A 25,072-nucleotide genomic window follows, 5' to 3' on the forward strand; every position below is an offset into this window, starting at 1 on the left:
GTGAAAAAAATGGAGTCACTATTCTATGAGACTTCTGTTCAGCTATCGCATCAATTCGTGCGGAAAGATTTTCCGCGGAGCTACTAAATTTGGCCGGGAAGAGGCCAATAAAATCCACGCGTCACAAAAATCACGAGGAAATAAAATTTCTAGTAGAAAAGCTCGTAAGAATTTTGGAGTGGCCAAGTCGACGGAAAAATTAAGAAAATGAGAACATAAATTTAATCGGTGCTTTCGCACTTTTGAAAATTGCTGTATGCGTTGGATGAACGAATTTCAGGCGTGGGGGGGTCCGTTCAAGAAATTCCGATGGTGATATACATCGTTAATTCACAAGTGCAGGCGTTTTTAACTGTTTGCTGATGAAGCATGGATTATTGTAATGAGCAATAGAATTATTAACGTTCATCGCCGTCGAGTAATCCTCAACGATAGAATCGACGCGTATGTCTTGTTAATTATCGATCGTAAAAAGAAAAAACACCCTCGACAGTAGAGGGAGACGTTTTACGGATTTGGTATAAATACCCTGCTGGAGTTACTTTCATCCACAGTCAGACAATGCTTCGACTCACAACACACAAAATGTGTCTTCTTCTTCTGGCTTGTTTAAGCCTCACGGCTGCGAAGCCGCCACCTCCCACCAGCCCGTGGGCTGGTTTCGGCAAGTCGGCAGGTAAGATTGAATTTCCTTCTCGGTTCGTATCACTCGATCAGTCTCACAGTTCCATCGAAAAATTCTTTTTTTTTCCATTTTGTGGGATTCCAATATCATTGGATTCTAAAGTTTTCGGAAATTCAGAGAAAATTTCAAATTCAATTTCAAAGATAATGATTTTGGGATAAGATGTTGAAAAACATGTACGAAAATCATCGATTTATTTCGTTTACCGTTTATTTAACGTACTGAAAATTCCATTTTTCGAATGTAGTTCTCTCCGAAAAATGCTGACTTGTTGCAATTCGAATAAAAATCGCGGCAGTGTCAAATAATCAGAAATGTGGGAGAAACGAGTGCGCAGTACAAGAATGGCGATAACGATGTTTCATTGACACCCAGCTTTTCCGAGATCTTTAGGACCGCCATTCGGCAGCCCAGGAATGGGAGTGATCGGAGTGCCGTACATGCCAAAAGCGTCGCCGTTTTTCCCGAAGTTCGTTGATCCTGCGGCGATGATTTCGAAGAAAACAGCGATGCTGGGCAATCTATTCGGTGGTTTAGGACCCGTGGATTACACAGGGCAACAGGCAGGGGATTTCTTGCCATACGCATCTCGTTTCGGAGCGTCGACACCGGTTTTATATTCGCCAGAAATGGGGGACTACTCGAGCGGAGCGCAGGGATTCACGAGCGGTGGAAAGGACAAAATGAAGCGCGACGATGTCGGCTCGGTCCAATCGAACGTGGTCGATGCGGTTCCCAAACTGGTGAAAATGTCTCGGTTCGTTCCAGCATTCGCTGGCCCTGGATCGTCGGCATATTCGTCTGCCAATTTCCCGACGAAGTTTGATTCCGGATTTTCGGACGCTGGCTCCGTGAGGTCTCGTCGCAGTATCGTTGGCGCCGACGACGCTGGCCCTGGAGCAGGGAAGCCCGACGCGGTTTCGACGCCGAAAGAAATGATTCCGGGGATGTTCGGTCCCTTCGGGCCTTTCAAGCCGTACGGGGCAGTGACGGATCTGCCAATCCCAAAAACCACGATCGTGCCGGCCGACTTTTGGTTGCCGAGTTCCATAATACCAGGGCCGACCGAATACACGGACAAAGTGTCAACCTTCTTGCAAAAATTGTTCGACAATTTGAAGTTGAACAAAACCCTTGCGCCGGTCGAGAGTGGAGTCGACAACGGCTTTTTGACCAGGTCACTGGCCGACGAGCCCAGCGTGGAAAAGCCACTGGAATCTCGGTCCGTTGACGACGCAAAGTCTCTGTCGGCCGCGAAGCAGATCATTTCGGACTCGATAGTTGCTGAGCTCGGGGAGCTTAAAACCGACATGATCAGCGCGCTCAACGATTACATCGTGTACCAGAAAACAGCCGCGATTGCACCGGGCGCCAAGAAGCCCCTGAAGCCGATTTCCCCGTTCGCTGCCTTCTTCGCGAAGCCCACAGTGGATCCGGCGCTTCCATTCAAGCAACGGATCACCGTGCTGAGCCAAGTTTTCGACATGCTCACTCAACTGCAGAAAAATATGAGCCTAGCGGTGCAAGATGCTGGCAAAGATTCTGGCGAGACACCCTCCTCGCAAGGTCCTCAGTTCGCTCAAACGACGCTCCCCAAGACGAATTACATCTCGCCGGACACTTCGAAACCGTTCGATGACGCCAGCGCCCCTCTCAATAACAACTTTTCCGACCCCTCGAAACCTGGCCGACTTGTGGGAATGGACAAACCCTTTGTCACCGGTTATAACAGCCCGATCTCACCGGCAGATTTCCAAGCTGCTCTAAACGCTCGGATTCTATCTGACTATCTTACACCTCTTTGGAGCAGTCGCCCCGATGTGCCAACCGCTAAGAGAAATGTCAACAATGAGGACGGAGAGATTGCCGATTCGTACGAAAACGAACGTCAAGAGAATCGCGCTCAATATAAACGACTCGTCCAAATGGACATGCATCAAGGCTATCAGAGCATGCCACCCGGGACGATAGAATCTCTTCAAGCTGGAGGTGGAGTCGTTCCAGGACATCAGGGAGGCGGCATCAAATTGCTCGTAAGTACACGCGGCTCGTTAAGTTCTTGATATTAAAATCGCTCATTCGACAACGAATTTTCTCCTTTCTTTATTCACAGAAAGAGACTAAAAAGTCTTGAATTATTATTGATCGTTTGATACATTTTCATTTGTATGATTGGTAGAGAGGTGCAACTTTAAACGAAAATTTGAAAGGATCGCGCTCGAACGCCAGGTTCAAAGGTCGATTGAGTCTCAAAACTCGTCACGACCGAGGTTTTTGAGATCGCATTTGTACAACGTTTTTCTCGAAATGTTGAAGCTTCGTTGTAAGGAAAAAACGAAAATTGAATTCTTTCGTGCAATTCACACATTTTTTCACGCGAAAAAACGCAAGCCAATAAAACCTGCAATTTTATGGAAAAAATGGAGAATTTTTATGCATAACGTGAGAAGAATGCCAGGATTTTCACATATTTTTTTCGGACACGACCGAGTTTCGAGTCCTTTTGTTGTCCTTCTTTGTGTCACTGAAGAATTTCAATGTTTTTCATTTTTTCCCAACGATCCATACTTCGCGTCAAATTGAATTAAGCAAAGTGATGGGAATTCGATCGATGATTGTAAATCGACGATCCAATTTTCCATTTGCATTTTTTCAACTCTTTTATTCAAGCATTTTTCAAAGCTTACAAGCATAAAAAATGAATTTAATCACGAGTTGAGCCAATGCCAAATTTTCATACGGGAATTTGACAATGAATTTTAAATAATTTCCCAATAAATCAATCACCAAGGGTAGCAAGTACGTCGCCGGAAGCGCTCTGTTGAGTAACTTATTAAAACGTGTGCATCTGTTCGCAGATTAAAGTACCCGCTAGGGATGCGCGCGAACCAGCCTACTTAAATGTTAGTTCAAATCGTGTTATCGTACCTAAAGACATTCTTTTCAACAACGATGATAATCATAAACCATCTTAATACAATAAATCGCTTAATTTCGTTTCATATTTATTCAGCAATTTATAATTGTCCTAACGACTAATTGGTTATAATTATTTCCATCTGACGCAGGACCAAATGAAAAATGACGAAGACTGGAGTAAATGGGCTGAGTGGGCGGAGCAATTTAAGAGCAATGACGAAGGTCGCAAGCATCATCACAACCATCACTGAAAGTTAAGATCTTTCAAAAATTATCTTTTGAACAACGACACTCAAATGATAAATAAAAATTAATTATACCTTTTCAGATTCCTTGTTCAAATGTATAAATTTTATTTAATTATTAATCGATTAATAAAACGTCTTTCACAGTGGATTCGAATGATTATTACGCTCTTTAATTCCTGTAATAATTCCAACTTTTGATATTTTTAGGAAATCGGAGTTTATGCTCTCACATACCGAGGCAATCCTGCATCAAGTGCGTTGCTTTTGAAAATCTACAATCAGCAATGCATTGTACGCAGGATAGTCTTGGTGTGCTGAATCACATCGGAATAACTTTATCAATTAAACTAACTCAATGAACGTTAAAACCCGAACAACACTTTATCCATCCTCTTCAGATCAGAGCAAAGAGTAGCTTTTTTAGCATCGAATTTCACGGAGACAGATACACGCAGATGCGAATTAACGAATCTCTCTTCATAATTTTCCGCAGCGAATAAACAAATCGGTGAAAATAAAACGAAAAATTTCTCCTCCCACATTTTCTAAAAATCTTTCAATTACTAGAATCCACGAATTCGAACGAAGTAATACTGGCTTGCAGTTATTCAAAATCGTATTCCCATTCGACTCGTTGCCAAAGTCTTCCCACAAAAGAAAAATTTCCTCGAACAAATAATCCTCCAAATACCGAATATTTGGTTGCAACCAGAGAAATTCTTTTCCATCAATAAAAACCCACTGCATCGATGCGAGACCCCGTCAACGTGTATCCCTGCCCAGGTTTCCTCTCGTCCACAAGCCATTATTATTCGAGTCCATCAGTGGAGTAGCATCGTTTACATAACTTTTGAACGTCGCGAAGCGATATTCATAATGGGAATAGCTCGAAGCAAACTTCCGAATGATTCAAAGCCAGCGTCATCGAGGCGTCTTCGTAATCACTGTAAATCGAACAATGCTGACTGGTCAGTTGATAGGGACGTGCACAAGCTCGAGGATTCGTATACGTATAATTTAACGTTTTCTGCTTTTCCTCTATTCGGCTTTATCCCGTGCGGACGTATTCATCTCGCGAACGTTGGCGTCGATTGTCTTGCTATGTGCTGCCGCGTCAGCGAACGTACGAATAAAAAATAAAAAGAGGGAATGGGAGAAAATAATAATAATAAAAAAAATAATAATAAAAAAAAATAAAAAAAGAATACACACGCGGTACGATACTACCCATACTTGGAGAGGACCTTTTGCGCAACACGCCAAGGGGGCGGAGAGCAAAAAGGTCGATTTATGTATATTTCGTATGCGTAGGGATATATACTACCGACCTTCGTCAATGTATATATATCTATGTCCATTTCCAACGTCCATCCAGCAGTCGTTGCAGAATAGATATGCTCCGAGTGTCTGAGCCAGTGCCACCATCACGCTGAATTCTACCGATTTCCAATTCAATCTGTTAAAACCCCACGTCAAAAAGTCATACGGATATATTTCACTGATACGCCTGAAATTCCCCACCGCCGCTGCGAACACGTTTAGGAGTTTGCACACTCTGCTAATCGCTGCTGCAGTAGAATTTACATTTTTCGCTGTACCCCTAACGCCTCGAGGCACAAATGTTTTTTTTTTTAGACTTTATTATTATATCGATATCGAGAATCGTGGTTGCGAATCGTGTTCACGAATGATCGACGACGAGGGAGGGGAGATGCTAGTGGTGCCTGCTAGCGGAGCGGTTTCGAAAGACTTTTCAAAATTGTCTCGATGGAATTTTGTTAAAAATGTTCGAATCTTCGCGTCATTTATAGTGTGTAAATTCACGTTATTTACTAGAAGATCAGAAACTAGAAAGAAGTGAGAAATAGTTTGATGCGACTTGTGTTTGGTTGCTCAATCGTTATTCCGTGAAGAAATCTTGACGAATCAAGACCACGACATCGCGGCCGATTCAACCATTGGTTTTGAGGTCACTCCTGTACTGCATGCTAGTCAAATGAGTGCTAAATTTTCAAAACGCTTTTAGATCAAGTTCAACGCACCGATTAAACTTATTGTTAGTAGATATGTTTTCAAGCGTATTTTATTGACGTGAAAAAATATTCAAAATGATGGTTTTGCAAAACTATCAACTGATAGATGCAAATTTCCATGATGACACATTTTCACAGCTATTTTTTAACCGATTTTATTGCACCAAGTCTCATTTTCTTCCTCAACTGATCCTCTACGAATTCACCACGTAGATTTTCCTTTAAACTCATTCCTGAGAGAAATTATGAATGAAAAAGTTTTTCACTTAATGAACAATAATTGGCTGCAACAGTGAAACGATCGAGTTAAAAAAACAACTACATGGTGGATTCATAGAGGACCGGTTGACGAACAAAATGAAACTTGTTGCAATAAAATCGATGAAAAAACGCAGATTATTCTTTGAAAAATACCAGTAAAAATGTGTCAGTGTGTAAATTTGCATTTATCAGTTGAGGCTTTTGCAAAACTAGTGTTTCAAATATTTTTACATCTTAATAAGATATGCTGTAATACAGATCCACTAACAATACATTTAATCGATACGTTAAACTTGGTCTAAAAGAGTTTTGAAAATTTAGCACTCATTTGACTAGCATGCAGTACAGGAGTTACCTTAAAAGCAATGTTTTATCATTGGCTTTAATGTAATTGGATATTTCACGGTGAATGTCACGTATTAATTTTCATCCAAGATGAAAGAGCCATAAATATTCTTGATCAATCAAGATAAAAGAATCTTCCAATTTATTCCCATGTTTGACATACGTAAAATTGAAACTTTTTCGAAGATATTTTGAGTTGATGCACGTTTTTTTATTATTTTTTCCTTTCGATCGTGATTCTTTGGAACTCAGTGACCTAACGTGTATTCCAGATTCCATTATTTCCTACCCCAACAAAGTATTTGGTTGAATATTTCGTCGAAACAGTTTCAAGAAGCAATTGCTGATCCGAGAGTGGCTCGAAGCCGTCTCGAGTCTCGCTTGCCCTCGTTCCACACTCGTTTGGACGCTGCAGCACGAAAGTCCCTTCAGTTGTTCGCCCTCAATCCTCCGCGATTTGAACAACTTCTGTGCTTCATTAAAACCCCAATTTTCTGCTGTCTTCCGGAGCGCAACGGTCCCTCCACCTCGCCGAAAGCTGACTCCTGTTTTCATCTGGCGAATGAGCCAGATTCGAACGTCCGAGGTAGGGAGGAAGTGACGTTGAAGTGCGTGCCGCGATGACCTTTTGAGAAGCGATGCACGTCGATTGATCACGATGCGCAGAGCCCCCGAAATGAGTACACACGAGGAGGCTCGTAGTTTGCCAACACAATTAAATTGACTGCTAGTCTGTAGGTTGAAAAAGATCCGGAAGAATAATGCGCACAGATTAAGAAACGAAAAGGTTGTGGCTGTGGGTTAGCACACAAAAACAAGCCTAGAACCCTCCGAGGCAAACGAGCCGGTGATCCCACACGCGTGTGCCCTCCGTCCAAAGCATCGCCGATATTCACATTACGTATTTCGAAAGCTGGAGCTTAATAGATTTACAGATTGATAGGTATATGTGTGCGTATGTAAGTATCGATACGTACGTGCTCCCACAGCGAGACGGAGATAGCGGGCGCGGATAACGATCGAAAATGCGTGAGAGACAAAAGAGATACGAGCTCGAAACCGTATAGGTAGCATTATACTACAATAATGCACAATACCGTGTCTTTATTCCATTCTCATTGCGGTCGCGCGGGCGCGCGCGCGCGCGCGGCAGCAAATAACATCTGTACATTAGATCTCTATAAAATAGCAGGCGAACAATGGCCTCCCATTGAAATCTCGTTGTGTCTGAACTGTACAATTCAAAGAAGCCTGGCCCCGGCGATGCTTTAGTACATACAGGACTTACAAAAATCTGTAATTACGAGTGCTTGCACCGGAGGGCATTTCGGATCGGGTTTGTATTGAATGTTGTTTGGAATTTCTGACAATTTGTGACTCGCGAGTGGTCCACGATGCTGGGAGGTTTGGCCAGGCTGTTATTGGCTCATCGCGATGACGGGATCGTCGGTCAAGTTTTTCGGCAGGAAAAGACAGCGGGAAGAGGGCAAACGACGTGGAGGATTTTTGTTCAGTTGTCTGGTCAGCGATGACCGTTACGCTGGACGATCGGAGCCGGAAGGGAGCGAGTTATTTTGGAAGGGCCTATAATTTACAGTAATATGAACGTTTATGGGCAGGGGTGACGTTGGTGGTCGCAATAACGGCCGCCCTTGTCCATTCTACTCGTCGCTGAGGCGACGAAAAGCCGTGGGATGGCGTTGGCGGTAGCTCCCTTGTACCATTGCAGGGTATCCACAGTTTAACAACACACAAAACATAAAAGTATAAAGCGTAAAAGCGAAGGCTCGTGTTCTCTGCTAGGAAACCGTAAAAAGAAGGAAAAAGTGAAAAAGTATTGCTGGTGCTAAAGCGAGCGTGAAACAGCCAAGGGGAACTGAAACCCAGAGACAGAGAGAGAGTGAAACAAAGAAAATAAAAAATGGAGCACTTGGAGCGAGGGCTAAAAGCGGTCGAAGCAAAAGACGGAGAGAGACGGAACGACGGGGAAAGAGAGCCGGGGAATTGGATGAGAAGAGCGTGCGCTCGCGGGGCGCGGGGCTTTCAACAGTTGGGACGAAACAAAACACTAGGGGTAAAAGGGTCGACAGCACCAGTAGAAGAAACGTCTGAGCATCGGATTGAGACTGGTCGCCCGCAGGTATTGTGCGATCGTTTATATAAAACGCTTTTTATTCCCTTTTTTTAAGTATAAAAGGATAATGTGTTCGTTCTCCAGACCTTTATTTCTGTATAATTCTCGTCCATGTAGATTTTCATATACCTTTTGTTCATATGGTATGTCTCGAAGCATATCAAGCATGGATATTCATAAATACATACGCCTATTTCAATAGCAACGAAGACAGTACCTTTCCTTTTTTCATATGCTTTATAATGCGCTCGTAGGTGTTCATCAACCCTCTTGTACTTCTTTCTTAGCATATAAAGGGGTGGGCGGCGCGGTAAGGGTATAAATGTGAAAAGAAGAAACCCCGAGTAAAGTTTATGCTCTCGTGGCTTCGTTTCTCAAAACACTTCGCTTTGATTATGAGCCTTGTATCAAAAGATGCTGCGTGACAACATTACGCATCGATTACCGACGAATACCGATAATTAACAGAGTTTTAGGATGAAAATATTTTTGTTTCACTCTCAACGCGCGGCTCTTTCTTTCTCCGGTTAATTTTCGTGGGATTTTGGACCAAGCGGTCGATCGCTTGATTCTGCGAGTTGAAAAATTTCAATGAGACTTCGCGTCGAGATTCAAATGTTAGCGAGCAGATCCGGTTGCAGGGAGGACCGGTTTTTTTCAAGCGGTACCCGCTCCCTTCAATAATCAGGTGGGAAGAAAACATTTTTTCTAAAATCGAATTTGGTTGATGCAATCGTGAAGATTTTTTGTCCCCAGAAATTGGGGACAAAAAAACTGTTTCATCGTCATCCTCAAAGACGCGCTCATTTACTTGAAATTGGGACGAAACAAATGAAAGAGTTGAAAAAACTTCTAAAACAGCTTTTTTAATGTTGCAGGTTTCATCGGAGCCCTTCGGATCGATGCAAAGAGAAGCCAATGCCAACGATAAATTTTGAAAAGTGTTTGGTTCGATGGATTCTTAATCCACAGAAATCTCTTGGAAAGCAAACCTCTCAAACTCACCGTATAAGCTGCGGCAGCCCTTTGCAAAAGTGCGACCGAATTATGCATGCGAAGAGAGTTAACAAGATTTAATCGTTCTCGATAGGAATAATGGAATTCGAGGGTGATAACGCAGACGAATATCGACGAAGGAGCCTTGTAACTTTTTTATTTTCATGAAAAAGTGACAGCTGTCAGTTCCACGCGGCTCTGTCGAGAATTATGACACGCTATATACCATACGCTGCTGACTCGACCGCTGCCGCGTAACTGAGCTGTGCGAGAGAGATAGCGCGAGCGTGGGCATGCGCCTTCCCACGTAAACGGACGAACTTAAGGTGCTAACGGACAAAAGCTTTAAGCTCGAGAGAGGACGAACTGATACATACATCGAATTCCAAAAGTCTGGGAAGGACATGCCGCTAATTTATATACAGCGCACATGCCCTTTTACCGATCGGACTTTTGGCGTAGAACAATTCACTAAAACCACCAGGATATATATATATTCGACGGAAATTAACATACTCAAGGGTCGCTTGGGTGAATTGAATTGAAACGAAATTGGCGCAACCCCTTTTTGAACGAAACCCTCGGACGGGACAGTTTACTGAAAACACGAGATTTGTCTCAAGTCTGAGTTTCCAGGAGCTGTGCAGGGGTGGACGAGGATTAATGTGAGGGATCCGCGTCTCGAATCAACCTTGCATTTGATCTATTTTTCCATCTCATGCCATTTTGGACCAATAAGTCGAATGATCAAACTTTTTATCTCAACGACAAGGAGCTTTTTTTGGTCTGAAAATTATTTATTCAGCTTTGAATAATCGTTGAATCCATTCGTTTCAGAACTATTTCTCTTTCGAAAACAATGTCGGAAAATGATTTTTTTTATACTCAATTTTTGGAGAGAAGTTCGTACAGAATCCTCCGACATTTCAAAATGATAGCACAGCCAAAAAATCTTCAAGTTTTTCTTAATTATTTGAATGAGTATATTTCTACTGATACGAGAAAAGTGAGTTGAACTTGTGATTCAAAAAAGCCACTGAACTTTTGGCTCTTTTCATGGTCAAAGAAACGACGAAAATTTATTCTCGCAATTATTAAAATTAGGTCTAACTTATTTGTTGAGATTCATACATTTTTTCGTAGTAAAATTGTCGAACAAAATGTGACAACAGCCATTTTCTACTTATATGCGTATGCATATCTACATTTTAAATCAGCCTCAAATAAGTGTTTTTCTTTTTCCATTCCCAAGTGATTTTCACCGGTAACAAGGCTTTCTTAAGACATCATTGATTTCTAAAAACATTACATTTTCTGGTTCTTGTTTTTGGCTCTTTAAAGTTGGGAGGATTCTATTTCATGAAATTCAAATATTCGCACAGGAAGTGTGTCCGCCACAAGAGCCTGTGTATAGCCCTTAAAAAATGTGATTTTCGTTAATTGTTTTCTCGACAACTGGACGGTAGATCGTATAAAAATTTCGAGAATAGATGCACGCTGTATATTTATAGCATATTTCCAAATTTCGACTATTAAAGTTGGAATTTCGATTCCCATTAGATTCGCGTGAACTTCCTTGAGCCGATTTCAGTAAAAAAAAAATCTGTGTCTTGATCGCAATTCAAAAGATCCAAGCTAAGATTAAAAATGGCTATTGAATTCCTCAACATTTTTAATGGCGAAGGAAAAATGTTTATAAATAAGGCCATGACCTGAATGGGATGAAGTACAAAAATCTTAGAAATTCCTCGTTGAATTCCCGTTCCCATGACTTCCACGACAATGACTAAAATTCAATTATCTCGAGATACAAGATGCAAAGGGGATTGGCAGTGATATTTCACACGTCCTTGCTGACGAGAGCTTTTGTGTACGAGCCTTGTTGGACATGATGTAATACCAGTTGAGCTTTTCGGGAATAAAAGAATGCAGCGAATTTTATGTACACGAATCGCGTTTGTTATTGGAATTTAAAGTGGTCCACGCGAATTGAAATCCCGCTTGGTCGTCCGCAATTGGAATTTAAAGTGGTGAGGATCGGTGTGTCAGCAATAACCAAAGCTGTTGCGTGTCGTTGTGAACTTGCGTTGTGATTTTTATTTTATTTTATTTTTTATTTTTTCGTATCAATGAAAAAATGATAGGCAGTAGCGGCTGCAATTCAGCATCAGTTTCCAATCAATGTGCCACTTTGCGTCACGTTTCACCATTTTTTTTAACAAGCTCTCTCTCTCTCTCTCAAAAATCTCTCCATTTTTAACTACAAATTCAACTTCGTGCCCAGTCCACCATTTCTCATTGCTCAACAACCCGGTAAAGGATGAAACTCCTCGGTTCTCCAATGGGAAGCGTCATCCCGTTGGAAGGGCGTGGTATACCCCTCGAATCCTTCATTTCCTCCCCTCGTAACGCATCCCACTACTAAATTCACTATTACGAACACTGTGTTCTATTTTGTGCTAGTGTGCAGTCGCACTTTTCAATGGCATTGTATTGTGTTCTCTCCGCTTCCTCTACCACTCACAATAAGCACTTTCTCGTTCGTAATCAACTGCAGCTACCCCCAACTTTCATTTCTGGAGTCCACAGCCAGAGCTGCCTTCTTTCTCGTCTCTGCTCTCCCTCCCTTTCGTCCATGCCCACCAATTTCAATATTGCTATCGTTATTTATCGTTACTCTATTCGTGAGCAGTATATTTCAGGCAAATTTACTTTTAGCCTCGAGAGAAATTTCTCATCGCTGCATCTTTTGGCCAGGATTATTAAAATCGCACATTATTTTGTCGAATCAATAATACGTTTGCGTGATATATTTTTTACGATCATCCGCATCTCAGCCAACTTTGTAACTTCGTGAAAAATGAGTTTTCGCTTAAATTCTTATAAAGGGGAGGCTTATAAAATATAGTCGCTCAATATTTTTCAGATTTTTCCTTCAAAAAAAGGTTTTTTTAACCAATCTGGGAAAACGACTATTCGCGTACAGACGCCAAGTTTTCCCGAGTTGCAATTCTCATTTAATTTCCTTGCCTGAACACTCGTACACACGGAGAGAATTAAATTTGAAAAATTACCGTGAGTAACGATAGTCATGGTATCGTTATGGGAAAAAAATTGAATTTTACTGTAAATGAACTAATATTTATTGTTCAAAGTAGAAACTTTTACCAGAGTATTTTAAATTCTGACGTCCTATCTGCAATATTTATTACTGTTGTAAAAATGAAAATTCCGCAAAATATTTAAAATTTTACAGTGAATTTCACGCTAAATATTACCGTTCAATTCCCTTCGTGCAGTTGTAATTTTCATGCAAACCGTGAAAATTCAACTTGACATTCGAACTTTGCTTGGAAAAAATTGAGTAAACTGTTAAAAATAGAAGTACCTGTAACTTTTATCTCCACATTCCAATGACCTCTGCCACAGTTTTTCCATCGATTATATTGCTTGAATTAAAACAATTCTACAATCGAAGGAGCTTCGTAGAAGTGCGGTGCACGAAGTAGTTACGTCGCAAAGTTCTGAGAGCCAAAAATGTTTTGCAGCATGAATTCGCGGGACTCTGCCGTACTTCCGGTTCCCTTGAAGGAGCGATCGCAGCTCGATTATATTCCGGGGTCCTTCGAAGATCGGTCGACTCGCATTAGGTTCTCATAAGTTTCAAAAGTTAACCAAAGCTCGCAGCAAGGATTTTCTTGCTGTTAAATTCAGTATGAAACTGCCTGCATAAAATTGACTTTGGAGCGACGACCGGCCTGCTCGCGACTCGCATTTTTGGCATTCCGCTTTCCACGATATCGCTCGAGCATTTTTCCCTAAAAGAGAAACATTTTTCTCCACGCCCGTTTTCGCGCTCGTTTCCTTCTCCATTCTCGCATGCTGACGTTCCGAGCTTCGTTCCACACCCCGAAAAGTCGAGATGGCACTTTGTCCTTATTTTTCATTCCAATGTCCTTCGCAATGTCGTCCGAAACGGCGCGTTCCCATTGGCTCTCGAACTCTCCGTTTTCCCCTATCTCACCCCCTTCATTCCTCGCCCCCGCGAGGAGCGTATCCCACTTCTTCAAAGCTCGTTCTCGTCGATGAGTGGCAACAGTGACAAATGCTGCGTGCGCGTGGCTGCGCCTTCGGACACAAGCGGATCACCAATCGCTGCTGCTCTAGAGCCCGGTTGGCTCCAAGCCCAGCGAATGAAACTTCCCGGCGAGAAATATACGCCCGTTGATACTGTACCCCACGTATCGACGTGTACCAATATTATATGACTATTACAATCTTCCTCGTTTCACACAACCTCCGTGCGTTGTGGGAGTGCGCTCGAGTGTTTTCGACTCCACGATCGATAGCTTAAATCCTTTAATTCGCGTTGGGCTCGTGCTATTTAACCGAGCTCGTTATCTTTTTAAGCAGTTTCAAATATTCCACGGTAAAATGTGAGTTCCATCGACTCGAGTACAAAACGCGACCGTTACCCAGTTCGCCAGCCAAAAGTTTGTTGGCCGAATCCTCTTCGAGGCTCTTCCGTAACCGCTCGGTGACGTCGCAATAAGCTGTCAAAAAATTTCGACGCACTTCCGCCAGCATTAAGACCGTGACCACTCACGTCTCCCACCTCCAGGATCAACGTCCCGCGTCCAGTTTGCTCCATTTTTTAACCCACTCGCCAGCATCAGCTCCTGTGCTTCGGGTTGCTGCCAAAAATCTGCGAATAAATTGACAGTCCCAAGAGCCCGTGCTGGTTCGACTCGGTGCAAAGTGTTGCGGGGGCAACGACTCAAAGTCGAGGGCAGAAATATTGATTCGGTGTCGCGTGCGAGCCAACGGAGAAATAATCTCAGGAACGAGGCTCTCATTAGTGCTAAAACTAACGAAGCGTGAGCTTCGATGGTCATAAAAGTTTGGAAAACGTTTGGGAAATGCCTCTCGAGAAAAAACGAGTCTCCGCAAAGTGCTCCGAGGACGAGTTCGCATTTCAGTAACTTCCGCATTGCCGTGATCGATCGGTTGCTGCCGAAGTGAATCGAGAGCCCGGAGAATGCGAATGCGGTCGTTACAAGCAGCGACGATCAGTGATCAGCCTGCGGCTCGCGAGAATGTTTTTAGGAATGAGAAACTTTTGGATCCGTGCGTACTCGCGGCCTCTAGAATCCACGGTCAGTCGATACGGCCAGGCGGTTTCTAAGCTCGAATAGCAACAGTGCTGATGTTCGACAGCTGCAACAAACCTTTCAACGTGGCTCCTCCTCCAACGTCGCCGGTTGGTTAGCACGAGGACGAATGAAACTGGAGACATCACATCGGCCCCGTATGATCCGTTGTATCGTTGACGCGCGCGCACGTGGCCCTTTGCCGTTCGAATCCCGTCGTACAGGAATACGTGGCGAAGGAGGGACGCCAAAGAAAAACAGTTTCAACAGCCCGTTACTTCGCGAAACATTGTATTCAAATCTCTTGAGAACGCCATGTTTTACCTTCGGCCCTTTCACGACACGGAGTTTCCTCGTCCATCTTGAATTTGCTTTACAACCACGCTCTATCCCTCGTCGAATGAGGAATGTAAACACGGAGTTTCGCGTGGTAGAAAGCGTGCAACTGGAGCGGAGCTCGTGTGTGGCGAGAAATCGCTTTTTGTGAGTCGAGAAATTTCCTCGCCCGCGCAAACCTTTTCTGATAAAAATCAATAGTTTTCTTCAACATGAGATCATCGAGGACGTTTTCAAAGCACAGGAGACTATTCGACGCTCGATGTATTCGTGTTGAAAGTGATGGCAAGCTTACGGGATCGTGATTCGTGTGCCAGCTCCTTCATCGACTAAGAACGGTTGCACGGATTCTGTCCGCGAGCCTCAATGTGACGGGAATCTACCGCTCTTACGATTCTCCCGAGTGTGTTCCAGTGGTACGCGCAATTCCTTCGAATTTCGAATCTCGAGAAGGGAACGACTCGTGGAAAAATTATCCGGCATGAGGCACCAGCAATTGCGGAAACGAGGAGCTGAAGCGGCTCGATATGAAAAGCTCCAAAAAATGCAGCTCTGAGAGCGAACCGATGACACCGCTGAACCGGCGATTCTCCCGTTAATTAACTTATTGGAATTATTTCATTCCGATCAGATTCGTGTTGTGTGAGTGATTCGAGAGGAATGTCGTTGCCACGGGGTGTCGGCATCGGTGTCGACGTTGGACAACTGATGCAACAACATCAGCAACAGCAACAACAGCATCACGTGCTACCCGCAGCTTTCTTCCTCCGTGCTAGTGCCGAACGTTATCAAAGAACACCCAAGTGTGCGAGGTGTCGGAATCACGGTGTTGTTTCGGCCCTTAAAGGACATAAACGATATTGCCGGTGGCGCGATTGCGTTTGTGCCAAATGCACTTTGATAGCCGAAAGACAACGAGTCATGGCTGCTCAGGTCAGTTTTCCTGCACTTTTCGTTTACTCTGAATTTGGCGTGGGACAAGCTTGCGGACGCGTCTTTAGAATGAGTTAACACTAGAATTTTATTTGAAATGTCAAAGTAGACGGTCGCGAAAACATCGATGACGTGCCGACGGAACTCGTTCAAGGATGCTTCAAGATTCATGCACTCGCCTTTCCCAAAAGCTCTTGAAAAATGCGGAAACGTACGACGCTGAAGTTTGCATCGTGGAGTCCGACGAAATGGACGAATTCAAGATTTTTCGTTGATTTTTTTATTTAAACGAATCATTTATGAGGCTTGAAAAATAACGAATTGCAAATTCGGCAGCCAAGAAAATCGGAGATTTGCTGGAATTATTCGACAGTTTTTTTTACATATCGTTTCGTTGGAGTCCAACGTTGCAAACTTCAACGTCGTGGAAACATTTTTATTTCATGGTGCAGGATACGTAGAAAATGTACTGTGATTGGGATTCAGATTACGCTTGACCTCGCTCTTCGAGTCACGTTTCCAGTGCACATTTTTTATTAATCACTCACGACAATCGTTTTTTATCTAATTCTTACCTTCCCATAGTCTCGAATCCCTGGGTATAGCTTCAATCCTGTTATCAGCTTTCGATAAACATTTTTCAAGACTTATTCGAACAAGTTGAATGTGAAAATATGGGAGCAGAGTGGATTTACAAAAATGATCATTTTATTTAAACAAAAGTCTTGAAATTTGCTCAAAAACGTTATTACGACATCGTGCATGGGGTTTTTCAATAATTGTTGAAAGAAGACCAACTTAAATTTGAGAAAGACTATCAGTTTTAAATCGATTTTGATAACTATACATTTGCCCAATACAAAACAATAATCAGGACCAATATGCCGACTTTTATGTCGTTCGTGGTCGTAAAAATGACAATTTAGGGTGGACGTCCACGACCATCGACGATACACAACTGTCACTTTTTTATTCGTGATTGAAAAGTGACAAATGTCAACTCCACGCTTTCTATAGTGCACTATAAATTGCTATATACTACTGCGTCGGTTGATGGTCGGATTATTATGAGCTGCGAGACAGACACTCGGCGCATGCGTTTTAAACTGTATAACCCACCGACGGAATTACGAGAGTCAGATCTGAGCCCTGATGGGACTACCAATCCCATATGCAATTTCCAAAAGGCTGAAAAAGTCATCAACAATGTGTTGTAGACGGAGGTCAATATTGTATCATCGTGTCGACGGTGAAATTTCGTTTTAAAAGTATTTACAAAACATTATTTTTCATTCCGTCTCCTGTGGACAAATCTCAAGTTTCCAAACGCACATTCGAATGGAAACAGGATTAAAAATATTATCCAAAATCCTGAACGAGGGGAAACGAAGGCATTCGATTCTCTAGATTAACGACGCTGAAGTTTGCAACGTTAGAGTTCAACGAAGTGAACGAAAAAAATATTTTGACCAGTTACTTATTTCACGAATCATTGGAGTAGGTTGAAAAACTACAAATTTCAAATTCGACAGGAAACAATGTTGAAGACTAACTGGAATTATTTGAGAGCTCGTTTTTAGATCATTTCGTTATAGGCTCCAACGTTGCAAACTTCAGTGTCATCTAAATTATTGAAGCGAGACCGGAGCAAACGGGGTTCTACTGGACCAAACCGGGGTACTTCAAAAAATTGAGGATTTGTTTTTTCAATATTTCTATTTTTTAATATTTTTTTCAAGTATTAAAAAAAAGGAGTTCTTTCAAAACTTTTTCCAACTTTTGGTCTCTTCAAAATTCCTTCTCGTTTCTTCTTTTTTTTTTGTATATGCAGCTTTATCCAATGTACCTTGACTGCTCCTTGGAAGAAGACGTCAAGATGTATTGAAACGAAATTGCACTGGATAAAAATATTTCGCAACGTTTTTGACCGGGTACGCTGTTTTGCCTACGAAAAATATTGTTTCATTTTAAAATTGCGAATAATCAAAGTACATTTCTTTTAGAGTGAGAAATAAACGAAGCTTTTCAAACTTATTTTGAAAAGTAGGAAGAAACTCTTTCTCAAATTTTTTCAACTGTTTCGTGATCAATGTATTTTGAAATTAATCAAACTATACAAATTCAATTACAATTAAAATCGGAATAGTTTTTTTGCAACAATAAAATGCAATCGATAGAGCAAGAAAAAATTGTAGTTGCGCTCATTAATTTTCATGAAGAGATGGAGCCACAAAAAAGCACTTTACGTATTGAAACAACGCTACTAAGCCCCTACGGAAGGGCTTCCCTTTTAACATAGCTCTTTAAGGCTGTTCGCCTCCGGCTCTGTAGCAACACGATAATGGCTTAGAAAACATACCTTTCGACCGACACACACAGACAAGTCTGTGTACACAAACGCCAAGTCTTAAACGTTCCAGTCGACAAACAAAACAAGTGCTGCTTTTACTGTATAAAGTGGATATAATTCGATACTTTATACACTCAACGTAATACTTTTGATCCCAGGCAATGATTGATTTTTCCGCGGGATAATTCAGTGGCGGTAATCCGTCAACGAATAATCATCGTATATGACGTTTGAATTCTTATAAAAAAATAATGCAGTTTCATGTTACACTTTATAATTGTTGTATTAAAAAATTGAGTCACCGGAGTTTGTCGGGTCAAAATGAATTTGCGCTGCTCTCACTCTGGACGCTTTTTCCTGGGCAATGTAATTTTCCCTGGACACGGTGCACGGAGAGAATTAAGTGGTAATATTTAGCGTGAAATTCACTGTAAAATTTACCGTCATATATTTGACTGCAAGGACAAGTTTACGAAAAGTATTAATTCCTGTAAGGCACTGTAAAATTTAAAAAATTTCACCGAATTTTCAGTTTTATTACAGTAAATATTGCAGATACACGGAGAAAACGGGGCTAAAAATTGTAAAGGAAAGAACTAGGAATATAGTATCTCGGGGACAATATATACGCACTGGATTGCAGCATTTATTCGAAGAGCAGTAGTAACAATTGTTTTATCCACCATAGTAAAAAGACCTTTTATTCGAAAGACTCAACAGTCTTTTTCTCTTTAAGCATAGTAAAAAATGTTTTCAGTCGCTTCAAATGTTTATATTGTAAAGCATGCTCGGGCAAGCCTGAAAAAAAACTATTCGTATGGCAAAATGTCACACGTATTCGGTGTAAATTCGTGTATTTATCATAGAATTTACTATGCTGACAGTGAAAATTTGTGATTTACAATAGGTTTCCACTTATTAGTAAATGCTAGTCTGACACGATGAATAAAACCCTCGAAAACGAAACGAAATATAGTTCTGACGTGCATCACTTTTTGCTATGCACACAAAGCTGTTTAGAATTCAAGGGACGAAAAATAGCAAAATTGAAAAAATGTTATGCTGCTTGTAATCGGTGGCTAAATAATTTGAAAATTCTTGAAAAATAATATATTCCTCACTATAAAAAACGAATGCGTTTTCTTCGTGTAGGACATCAAAAGTGACCGAACACTCTAGTAAAAGTTCTTACTTTGAACAATAAATATTATTTAATTTATAGGAGAATTCAATTTTTTTCACACAATAATGTCACGAGTTGCAGTTCGTCACCGCACTTTCGTTGCTCACGGTAATTTTTCAAATTAAATTTTCTTCGTGTAATTTTGCTTCTTGAATTTGTTCATTCCTCAGAAACCTTAAATTCAGGGATTATTGATGCTACAGATGAGCAATGGAATCAATGCACAAAAGATTCTTTTTATTGTACACATAAGTTCATTTGAATTTGGTAGAAAACGTTTCGAAAGTCACGCTTTGTTCAATGCCGTTTCAGAACATTTGTTGCAAATGTTGTTTCGAATTTTTGACTTATCATTGCTCAAGTAGAGTAATGAGAAAAGAAAATTCCACAGCACGACCACCGATGACGGATCAACACCGACGTACGTGCTTAAAATTGAGTCTCTCTTCCGTGATCAAAGGATTAAGAGCCGACGGCATAACTCCTGTTGAGGTTTATGGCCGAAATAGAACCGATTGTCGTCAGGTTTTGCGTGTGAGACTTTTGCTCAGCATTCGCCACCAAATAACAGTTTTGGACCTTTCGAAATTTCGTAGTATTCAAATATATCGAAACAGTCTCAAATAACGACACGAAAAAATCTCACCATGGTCTTTCACATAGCAGACATCGAAGAAATATTTTTACAGAAATTGCTTTTAAAAACTCTCATTGAAAAATCGAAAATATTGAAATTTCGAAACTAAGAAATACGAAGAAAAAAATTAGGAATTTTGGCGAATTTGGCGGGACTGAGAAACGTCATAAAATAAAAAATTAACAAGCCTTCACAGACCTACATCAGACACGAATGCAAGTGTATATAAGCCCTTAATAAATTCCCCTCAGGTGGTCACAATCACCCCAAGTTCCCCTAATTCTTTGCATTTAATGAACTAAATATTCAGCACAGAATGTTAAATTTGACAAATTCCACAAAAGTTGTCTCAACTATTAACTATTTTCAGTCTATAACAATAAAAATCCACGCCGGTGTAATTTTCTAGTTTCTTTTAAATCGATAAATATATTGTCCCGAAGAGGGATAAGTTAGAAGCGGAGAAACTTAAACGTGAGTGTGTACAAGGTGAAGAGCAAACCTATCGTTTCACATTTCTATAATATACTCGAAGCGAGTCTTTGATACCTTCGCAGCATCCCTTCGAAGGACGCACGAAGGAGATCCCATATGAGAGAGCAGAGTGTAATCGAGAAGATTTTTCGTCACGAAACCTTATATACTTTTTCGTTCACCTGCTTGCCACTTGTGAAGCGACCCTCTATTTTTCTCCTATTCTAGTCCCTTCTTTTCTTCAACTGGTGTAATGTATCGCACGCAGTAATATCCTTTAGAGATTAGAGCTCGAAGCGAAGAAGTTCTCCTTCCTAACGTTTTACCTACGAATCGTTTTGCTGCTATAATATCAATGGGCTTCGAGTAATTGGGGTCTGAAATGCGTTATTCTTGCATTAACGAAAGTCTTTTTGTGTTGGCTGTCTATAATTTGGGAGAAAAAACGTTTATAAGGGGCTCTACCGAATTTGGAGTGGAACCTGAAACCTCGCTTCATTCATCTGCCAATCCTCCAATCCAAATGGCAACAGCGACTTTTCATTATTTTTTTTTTAAACTCAAAGTCCATTCACCGGGCTTTTTCATTCTTGGAATCGGTAAATTCGACACCCGAACTTTCAACAACTTCAATTATGTGGGGCTGTTTTAAATTCTTCGAAATTACTTCTTCCGGGTACTTTAATTCTCGATCGAAACAACTCCCTCGTTCGAATCTCACTCGCGATCGCTCCAATGATTTTTTTCGCGTTAATCGGATCGTCGTTCAGGGGAAACTCGCATTTCCAATGCCGTCGGCTCAGCTGAGTTTTTCGCAGAGTTTTTGACAAAACTCCAAAAAGCTGACGATGTCGCCGCAGATTTTGGTGTTCAGAAAAGTGTCAAATAACGTTCACTTCCCATCGTTTCAGTAACTTCATCCTATAATTAAACGCTTTCTAATCACTACAATTTCCATGCTCAATTCTCTTTTGCTTCATCGTTCAATAACTCGCACAATTAAGGTAGTTCAAAGTCTTGAAATTTACATAGAGTTTAAATCGGAAGTCGACTGACACGCGTATCAAATTTTAAAGGGTTCGCCTCATTGGTTATTACGATAAACGTATTTAAATATGCGAAGAAAAATAAAATACACATTGTTTTAGGGACTATGCGTAAAAAATCGTGTATCTTTCCATATAACGAATGAACGCTTCTTACAAAATTTATTAAAAAACGTACAATGAGAATGAAGTACATAATGCAGGTTTAGGAAAAATTTCGAGACGATTGTCTTACTAGTAATAAAGATATATTACCTTAAAGATTGAACGAAATTGGTAAAGAGCACACGTGTAACCTCACATTTGTTTATTTCTGCATTTTGTTTCGTCTTGGTTTGTCACAGCCTTCTGTCTTTTTATTAATACATTTTTCTTGATCAATTTCTTGATTTTTCTTGATCCAATGAAATTTGGCTTGTAATTTCATTCGCCATGAGACAAGTTGAAAAAATTTATTTACTATTACAAATTAATAACTCTGACATTAATTTAAAGTAATTGTATCTTTAATCGGTCGAATTTAGACACCCGTAAAATACGATCCTTCGAGCAAGATCCACCTTAACGGTTCATCAGAGAAACTCAAAAGTGGCGAGCCAACGAAGAATCAAGGAGTTTCTGTGTTTACTTGTCTCATTCTGCATATAAGTAGTAATTATTATGCCGGTTTTGAGTCACATATATGTGTGTCGTTCAAACATTTACACTAGAAATAAAAATGTGTCGTCGAACGACGGACCCCACAAGGCTCTCGGTAGAGAAAATATTTCGAAACATTTTTCTCGAATGGCGCTTATTTCGCAGAAACATATTGACGAATACAAATCTTTACTGAGCCCCCTTTCCGAAGAAGTCTGTTACACCAGTGAATTCATTTTTCAAATAAATATCGTACAGACACAAACGTGAATAATTAATAAGATAATCGTCGTACTGAAAATTGCGTTGCCACTATTTTTCTCGCTTCTGAGAACATCGAAATACGTGACCTTTAAAACCACTAAATTTGGGCATTTTTTCAACCAGCAGTACGAAGTTCAACTTAAAGAGAATCTACCTCGCTGCGCGTGCAGAAAAACTCGCGAATCGTGGTCAAGATTCAAAATTAAACGCAGGTTCGAAACGACTCGATTCGAAATGCACAATGCCCGATTTATAAACTGCGAGCCCAAATATTTTGCCAATCCGCAGGCTAATTCTTTTCAATCGAATGTTTCAACTGTCGAGTCTAAAAAACCGACCGGAATTATGAAAACGACCCTCCAGACGAAAATTCGGTTCTCGCCGTTGAAACAAAAAGTTAACATTTTTTCCAAAAGCAATGAAAATCAGGACCAAGAGAATTGCTTTGTCCCGGAGTATTTTTTGCCAAAAATTACGCACGTTCCGAAAACCCGAACGGAAGCAGAGCTTCGCAATCTTCGTTAATGAGTCCAATTTATCTGCCGAAATTCCGGCTCCTCGTGCAGCTCGACGCGATCAAAATTCATCACACATTCCCCGCCCCCCCTTTTCATACGTGGGAGCCATGTGGTTCGAAAATTCGGCGACAAAATCACTGCGATCGAGAGAAAATAGTAAAAATTATCAAAGTTCGTGCATCGAAAAATGAGATTGAAAAAATACAGTTTCTCCCGATAGAATATTATTTTTGGAACACGGAAGATTCGAAACCACGAATAAATGATTGCAGGTTGCGTTGAGGCGGCAACAAGCCCAAGAGGAGAGCGAAGCTCGTGAGTTGGGTCTTCAGTTGCAGTACAATAACGGAAGCTGCACAACCACGCCCGTGATGGCGACGAGTTCGTCCTCGTCGTCCGGAGCGACGGCTCCGGCTTTGGCAGAAAGTTCGTCGCCTTCACACCCGAGCCACGGGATCGGGAATTCTGCGGAATTGGGTGGGATCCCAGCCGCAGTTGCGGCCGCAGCGGCCGCGCAAATACAAAATCAGTTACAGCAGCATCAGCAGCCTGATTGCGCCGGCCTCCTTCAACAAATTCAAAGGATTCCTCAGGACGATTATCGATTGAGCAAAGGCGACAACAAGGACAGCGGCAGCAGAGTTACAAGTAAGTCGATTTTCTTACTTCTTAAGGATCATTTTTCGCTTCATGGAATCTTGAGACTCATCGAGCACGGACGTTGTGATAAAACTCATTAAAAAATTGTTGTCCAAGCCGAACGCCACTTCGCAAAACGCGAAGTTCGACTTTCCCCCTGGGAGCCAAAGAAACCGTCTTTTCTGTCCGCTTCTGAGACGATCGTTAACGAAACTGATATCGATAAAAAATCCGTCTTTTATATAATAAATCTCAGCTGCATCGTTCCCAGTTTTTCATTTCAAAAATCCACGAACAAGTGAACAGAATTCCATAAACTAATTGCATTACTCCCAGAACAACCTGACCTTGAAAAACCTGCTTAAAGACCCCGAAAAACTAGTTTTCCAAAATCCTTCCAACCAAACCGCAATTTCGGAGCCGGTATAAATAAAAAAATATATAAAAAAGGAACGAAATGCCCCAAAAAAGATGAACGATTGTCTGACAACTTTCGCAATCGGGGATCGAGTCTCGAACGAAGGTTTTGTAAAGATTGCCGAATGTGCGTGCTCAGTGGTTATCGAGAGGGTAGTATTTCATTGTGTGCCAGTGGTACATGAGTTGGTAAGTGGTCAATTGGTGGTAACACGTGCCTGAACGTTGTTATTGTACACCTGGTCCTTATAATACATTGATGCTTGATGCTTACTCCTTTGGCAGCTCTTGCCAAGTAAAGCTGGCATTATACGACAACTATGGGAAGTGCCTAATATTATACCTTCCGAATATAACATAAAGAGAGCCATGGAGCTCATTGTGTTATGGTGGAATATGAAATGAAAAAGGGAAGCCGCTGTTTAGAGAGTTTGGCTGAGAAAACGAGCGAGGAAAAAGGAACGTACGTTTGTGCTGCTCGAGGGCTTTCGTGGTGAGACTTCTATGTGCGTGTGGTTTACACTGGTGCTTAAAACCACGTAATGGACTACAAATGACGCGAGCCGGCTCGCGGTGCTTACGTGTGCGCGTACCTTCTCGTACTCTCTATCGCATTGTACGATAATCTCACCTCCTTCAAAGTTCAATCGTTCGCAGGTAACACAAGCTCTGCGTCCACTCGTACCAACTTACATGCAATCTTGAGACCGAATAACACACAACGCAAGTGGCTCTCTAAAGAGGCTCGCTTCGAGTCATTATTGTATTGAGCTAAAGTGTGACGGTGCATGGCGAGCGCGTGAGCAAAACGTCAGGGGACACAGCAAAAGATGGGGCGGAACACGCTCGGTTTTCTCCGTCGTTT

The 25,072-nt window shown here is 41.4% G+C and overlaps 2 protein-coding genes across 4 annotated transcripts; both read left to right on the top strand.

The window, feature by feature from the left end:
• The first annotated feature begins 560 nt into the window (after positions 1-560).
• On the top strand, positions 561-4,000 carry LOC122405958 (uncharacterized). Of its 3 annotated transcripts, none has more exons than XM_043411059.1 (4): positions 561-676; positions 1,061-2,718; positions 3,544-3,588; positions 3,754-4,000. In XM_043411059.1, the coding sequence occupies exons 1-4, from the start codon at positions 562-564 to the stop codon at positions 3,853-3,855; spliced, it is 1,920 nt and encodes a 639-aa protein (XP_043266994.1). In that variant the 5' UTR covers position 561; the 3' UTR covers positions 3,856-4,000. The 3 variants fall into 3 exon arrangements, with proteins under 3 accessions (XP_043266994.1, XP_043267003.1, XP_043267012.1); XM_043411068.1 differs by having other exon boundaries at positions 1,079-2,718; XM_043411077.1 differs by lacking the exon at positions 3,544-3,588.
• An 11,230-nt stretch (positions 4,001-15,230) lies between these two features.
• LOC122418992 (doublesex- and mab-3-related transcription factor A2-like) lies at positions 15,231-24,155 on the top strand. The gene is made up of 3 exons (XM_043433205.1): positions 15,231-16,040; positions 23,424-23,799; positions 24,127-24,155. The coding sequence occupies exons 1-3, from the start codon at positions 15,768-15,770 to the stop codon at positions 24,153-24,155; spliced, it is 678 nt and encodes a 225-aa protein (XP_043289140.1). The 5' UTR covers positions 15,231-15,767.
• The last annotated feature ends 917 nt before the right edge of the window (positions 24,156-25,072 follow it).

The sequence above is a fragment of the Venturia canescens genome, chromosome 1 (genome assembly GCF_019457755.1).
Source record: "Venturia canescens isolate UGA chromosome 1, ASM1945775v1, whole genome shotgun sequence".
Classification (NCBI taxonomy): Eukaryota; Metazoa; Arthropoda; class Insecta; order Hymenoptera; family Ichneumonidae; genus Venturia; species Venturia canescens.

Excerpts from the sequence above, each read along its gene's own strand:
- LOC122405958 (XM_043411059.1), top strand. The coding sequence starts at position 562 with ATGCTTCGACTCACAACACACAAAATGTGTCTTCTTCTTCTGGCTTGT. Across the intron at positions 2,719-3,543 it reads GAGGCGGCATCAAATTGCTC|ATTAAAGTACCCGCTAGGGA; the intron begins GTAAGTACACGC and ends ATCTGTTCGCAG. Across the intron at positions 3,589-3,753 it reads GCGAACCAGCCTACTTAAAT|GACCAAATGAAAAATGACGA; the intron begins GTTAGTTCAAAT and ends CATCTGACGCAG.
- LOC122418992 (XM_043433205.1), top strand. The coding sequence starts at position 15,768 with ATGTCGTTGCCACGGGGTGTCGGCATCGGTGTCGACGTTGGACAACTG. Across the intron at positions 16,041-23,423 it reads AACGAGTCATGGCTGCTCAG|GTTGCGTTGAGGCGGCAACA; the intron begins GTCAGTTTTCCT and ends AAATGATTGCAG. Across the intron at positions 23,800-24,126 it reads CAGCGGCAGCAGAGTTACAA|AACAACCTGACCTTGAAAAA; the intron begins GTAAGTCGATTT and ends CATTACTCCCAG.